General features: G+C 38.2%; 2 protein-coding genes across 2 annotated transcripts; both read left to right on the top strand.

Moving 5' to 3' along the window:
• The first annotated feature begins 277 nt into the window (after positions 1-277).
• LOC132273689 (uncharacterized) lies at positions 278-1,186 on the top strand. Its single transcript, XM_059774719.1, has one exon. The coding sequence runs from the start codon at positions 278-280 to the stop codon at positions 1,184-1,186; it is 909 nt and encodes a 302-aa protein (XP_059630702.1).
• A 116-nt stretch (positions 1,187-1,302) lies between these two features.
• LOC132273684 (uncharacterized) lies at positions 1,303-2,628 on the top strand. The gene has a single exon (XM_059774706.1). It carries the CDS (start codon positions 1,303-1,305, stop codon positions 2,626-2,628), a length of 1,326 nt encoding a protein of 441 aa, XP_059630689.1.
• Positions 2,629-4,163: the final 1,535 nt, after the last annotated feature.

Genomic DNA, 4,163 nt, shown 5'->3' with positions numbered 1-4,163 from the left:
TACTGTGGGTAGTGTACATGATCTTTCCTCCCCATCGCGCCGCCCCTCATGGAGTTCTTTACTCTAGAATTCTACGACTAATGGCTTTACGCCATTAACTTATTATAGTGAGAATCGGAATAAGGAGTGTGTGGTTATTGAAGATGAAGATATTGCTGAAGAGTTACAGTAATGGGCGAATTCTGTGGTTTGTTACGTCTTAGGAAGTAAGCCTTACTTCCCCTACTTCAAATCATATGTTCAGAAAAGATGGAATAAAGATGTCGTGGTAGTTTCGATGAAGGATGGGTTCTTCCAGGCCCGTTTTCCGTCTGAGGATGATATGCTACAAGTTCTATCTCAATTTCATACGTTCCAAGGTAGAGCCATCATAGTGAAGAAATGGCATAAGAGTATACAATTGGAGCGTGATATCTTAGCTACCGTTCCCATATGGATGAGGGTGTATGACATTCCAGTTCATGCTCGAAGTGGAACTTCAGTTTCCAAAGTGGTGTCAAACTTTGCTAAACCTATATATGTGGATGATATTACTCTTTGTAGAGAGAGGGGTTTATATGTTAAAGTTTTGGCAGAGATAGAAGTGGATGATAAATTCCCAGAAGTAATTAACACAACATTGCATGGGCTATCCTGTAGAGTACAAGTTGAATATGAATGGAAGCCTCAAATATGTGGTCTATGCAAGAAGATGGATCATACTGAGAGTTTGTGTCCATTAAACAAGATTAGAATTTCTAAACCTAAGGAGAAGTGGGTGGTGAAAAAACTCGAAAAGGAGAACATAGCAGTACCCCAAGATAAGGGTATCTCAGAGGGGGATAAGGAAATTTTGAGTCCTGTAATAGAGATGATTGAAGAGGTGGGTGGCTTTACAGTGCAAAGGAAATCAAAAGGCAAAGTTAAGGCAGGGTCTCAAAAATCACAGTTACAAGTGGTCTCCTTGAACGCATTCCAAGTTCTTGATGAATTAACTGAGAGAGAAGAGGGAGAGGAACCTACGTTAGACAATGCTATAGCGATTGAAAAGGGTAATGGGGTAGCTGTAATGTCAGTGGAAAATAATCAAGAATGTGCTATTGAAAGGGATCTCCAGATTACGGATAAAGTGCAAAATCTAGTGCAGGAGACAGAGGTGGGGGTTCCAGTATCACCAGAGGGAGGTACCTCTTGCTCAAAGAAGTAGAAAAAAAAAAAAAAAAAAAAGAATAAAAAGAAGGAAGTAGAGATTGATCCTAGTGTGGTTAGAGTTACAAGAGGTATGATTGCAAGTGGGGCAATTCCACCAATTTCTTTGTCTAAATGATAGGATTGTGGAATGTTCGAGGTCTTAATAGGCTGGTTATGCAGAAAGAAGTGAAGGCCTGGTTAAGTGACTCCTCGATTGTGTTATGTGGTTTGGTAGAAACTAGAGTCAATAGTAGTAAGTTCCAGAGATTAAAAGTCAGAATTAGGAATAATTGGAGTTGGGATAATAATTATTCAGCTGATGCAGGTGGAAGAATTTGGTGTGGCTGGGATCCATTGAGACTTGATGTTTCAGTTTTACAGACCAGTGATCAGATGATGTTATTACAGGTAGTGGTTAGAGGGTCTAATAGCAAATTCTATGTGACTTCTGTATATGCTAAGAATACTGATAATCAAAGGAAATCCTTATGGAAAGACTTGGAGGATAGTGCTCAGTTTATTGATGGGCCATGGCTTTTAATGGTGGATTGGAATATAATAAGAGTTAATGAAGAGAAGAAAGGGGGGAGACAACATCCGCCAAGAGTATTTCAGGATTTTAATCAGACCATAGATAACTTATGTTTGTCAGAAGTGCCAACATCTAATGGTGTATTTACTTGGTGTAATAACAGGCACTCTAATAGGAGGATTTATGCAAAGTTGGACAGGAGTTTAATAAATGAGGAGTGGGGGCAGGTTTTTCCAAATTCTCATATAATGTTAACTCCCCATTTGACCTCAGATCACTGGGGTTTAAAGATGATGTTTCCTTTACAGATTGCTGAGGGGCCAAAGCCATTTAGATTTCTTTGTGTGTGGAATCAACAACCTATAGTGAAAGACATGATTGTTGAAGTTTGGAAGACTAAGACCAGTGGGGATCCAATCAAAAGACTTCTTTACAAGTTAAAGCTCACTAAACAAGCAATAAAAGATTGGAATAAGAATAAGTTTGGTTCTGTTTATGAAGAAGCTATTTCTTGTAGGAAGAAGCTAGCTGACATTCAATATCAGTTGCGAGATGATTCAATGAATGAGAGACTTATTCAGATTGAAAAGGAAGGTCGGATGTCTCTTGAAGCTGCTATTTCAAATGAAACAATTTTACTGGCTCAGAAGTCTAGGATCAAATGGGTGAAGGAGCAAGATAGATGTACTAAATTTTATTTCCAAAAAATCAAGCAACACAGAGCAAAGAACAATATCACAGTTATTCAAAAGGATGGGGTTTCCATTACTGAACCAAGTATCATTAAGAGCAAGTTTGTGGATCATTTTCAAAGAGCTTATTCTAATGATCAACCTGCCCTTTATGTTCCAGAAGCTAGATGTATAAGAAACAAATTGTCTGCTGTTGAGAGTTCTATATTTGAAGAGGCTATCACTAGAGAATAAATAAAGTATATTGTGTTCTCTATGGGACCTGATAGAGCTCCAGGTCCTCATGGATTCACTTCTCGATTTTTTTAACAGTTCTGGAGTATTTTTGGTGAAGATTTTATTGATGTTGTTTTGCAATTTTTCTCCCATCTAGAATTGGGAAGAGGGACTAACAGTACCTTCATTACTTTGACACAAAAGAAGAAAGATTCTCTCAAGGTGGGTGATTATAGGCCAATATCATTGTGTAATGTTTTCTATAAAGTCATTGCAAAGATTTTGGCAAATAGACTTGCTAAGGTGTTGGGTATGATTGTGGATAAAGAGCAAAATGCTTTTATTCAAGGTAGAAAGATTCAGGATAACATTATTATGGCTCATAAGCTTCTGAGAGGGTTTGGTGCTAAGAGAGCAAAGCCAACTTTAGCTTGGAAAATTGATTTGAGGAAGGCATATGATACAGTTCAATGGTCATTTTTGTTAGATATAATGAGACTCTTTGGCTTTGGAAATACTTGGAGTTCTTGGATTCAAGTGTGTTTATCCTCTGTTTGGTTCTCAATCATTATTAATGGTTCTCCTAATGGTTTTTTTCAGCCTGAAAGAGGGCTTCGACAAGGTTGTCCTTTATCCCCCCTTCTTTTCACTCTGGTCACTGAATATTTTTCAGGTATGATTGATGCTGAGGTTAAGAGTGGGACAATTACTCCTTCTCATGCGGTTTTTAAAGCTAGTTTATCTATCACACGCCAGTTCTTTGCAGGTGATCTGCTAATGGTAGTCAGAGCTAATATGGCTACTGTCCTATGCTTGAAAAGAACCTTGGTGAAATTTGAAAATCTCTCTGGACTTGCTGTTAACAAAGATAAGTCAGAGCTTTATTTTACCAGGTCTGTGAGAAGAAAATCTGCAGTGATACGGGCTTTGGGTTGTAAGGTGGGATCTTTACCATTTAACTATCTGGGCTTACCTATCTCTGATAAGATGCTGAGACGGCAAGATTGTACTAGTTTGATTAACAAAGTTATAGCTTCTACCACTAGATGGAACGACATGCACTTATCTATCGCTGGGAGAGTAGAGCTTAGCAGGGATGTAATTCTTCCTATGATGCTCTATTGGACCTCAGTTTATTCGTTACCTGCTATGGTTATAAACTTAATTGAGACACGAATGAGGAATTTTATTTGAGGGCATGTAGATAACAGTAAGAAGATGCATGGTCTGAGATGGAAAAAGTTAGCAGCTCCTAAAGAAGTGGGTGGGTTGGGAATAAGAAGAATAACAGACATTGATTCAGCTTCAAAATGCATATTGGCCTGGGATTTTTTACTGTCTAAGGACATAATCTGGGTAGCTTGGTTCGAAAAGCACTATCTAAAACAGGCTTCTTTTTGGAATATTATTCCAAAGATTACTTGTTCATCTATATGGAAGAGCATTATTACAGTAAGGGATGCAATCAAGCTCAATTGCAAATATAGAATTGGGCCTGGTCTTAATATCAAGGTGTTTTTGGACCCTTGGTGTGATGGGCTGTTCTTGAGGGA

Source organism: Cornus florida, unplaced genomic scaffold (assembly GCF_030987335.1).
Source record: "Cornus florida cultivar Cherokee Brave unplaced genomic scaffold, ASM3098733v1 CherokeeBrave_3.0.0_Hap2_Chr01, whole genome shotgun sequence".
NCBI lineage: Eukaryota > Viridiplantae > Streptophyta > Magnoliopsida > Cornales > Cornaceae > Cornus > Cornus florida.
Note: the sequence above shows the minus strand (reverse complement) of the source record. Positions and strands in the feature narration are given on the sequence as shown.

Excerpts from the sequence above, each read along its gene's own strand:
- LOC132273689 (XM_059774719.1), top strand. The coding sequence starts at position 278 with ATGAAGGATGGGTTCTTCCAGGCCCGTTTTCCGTCTGAGGATGATATG.
- LOC132273684 (XM_059774706.1), top strand. The coding sequence starts at position 1,303 with ATGATAGGATTGTGGAATGTTCGAGGTCTTAATAGGCTGGTTATGCAG.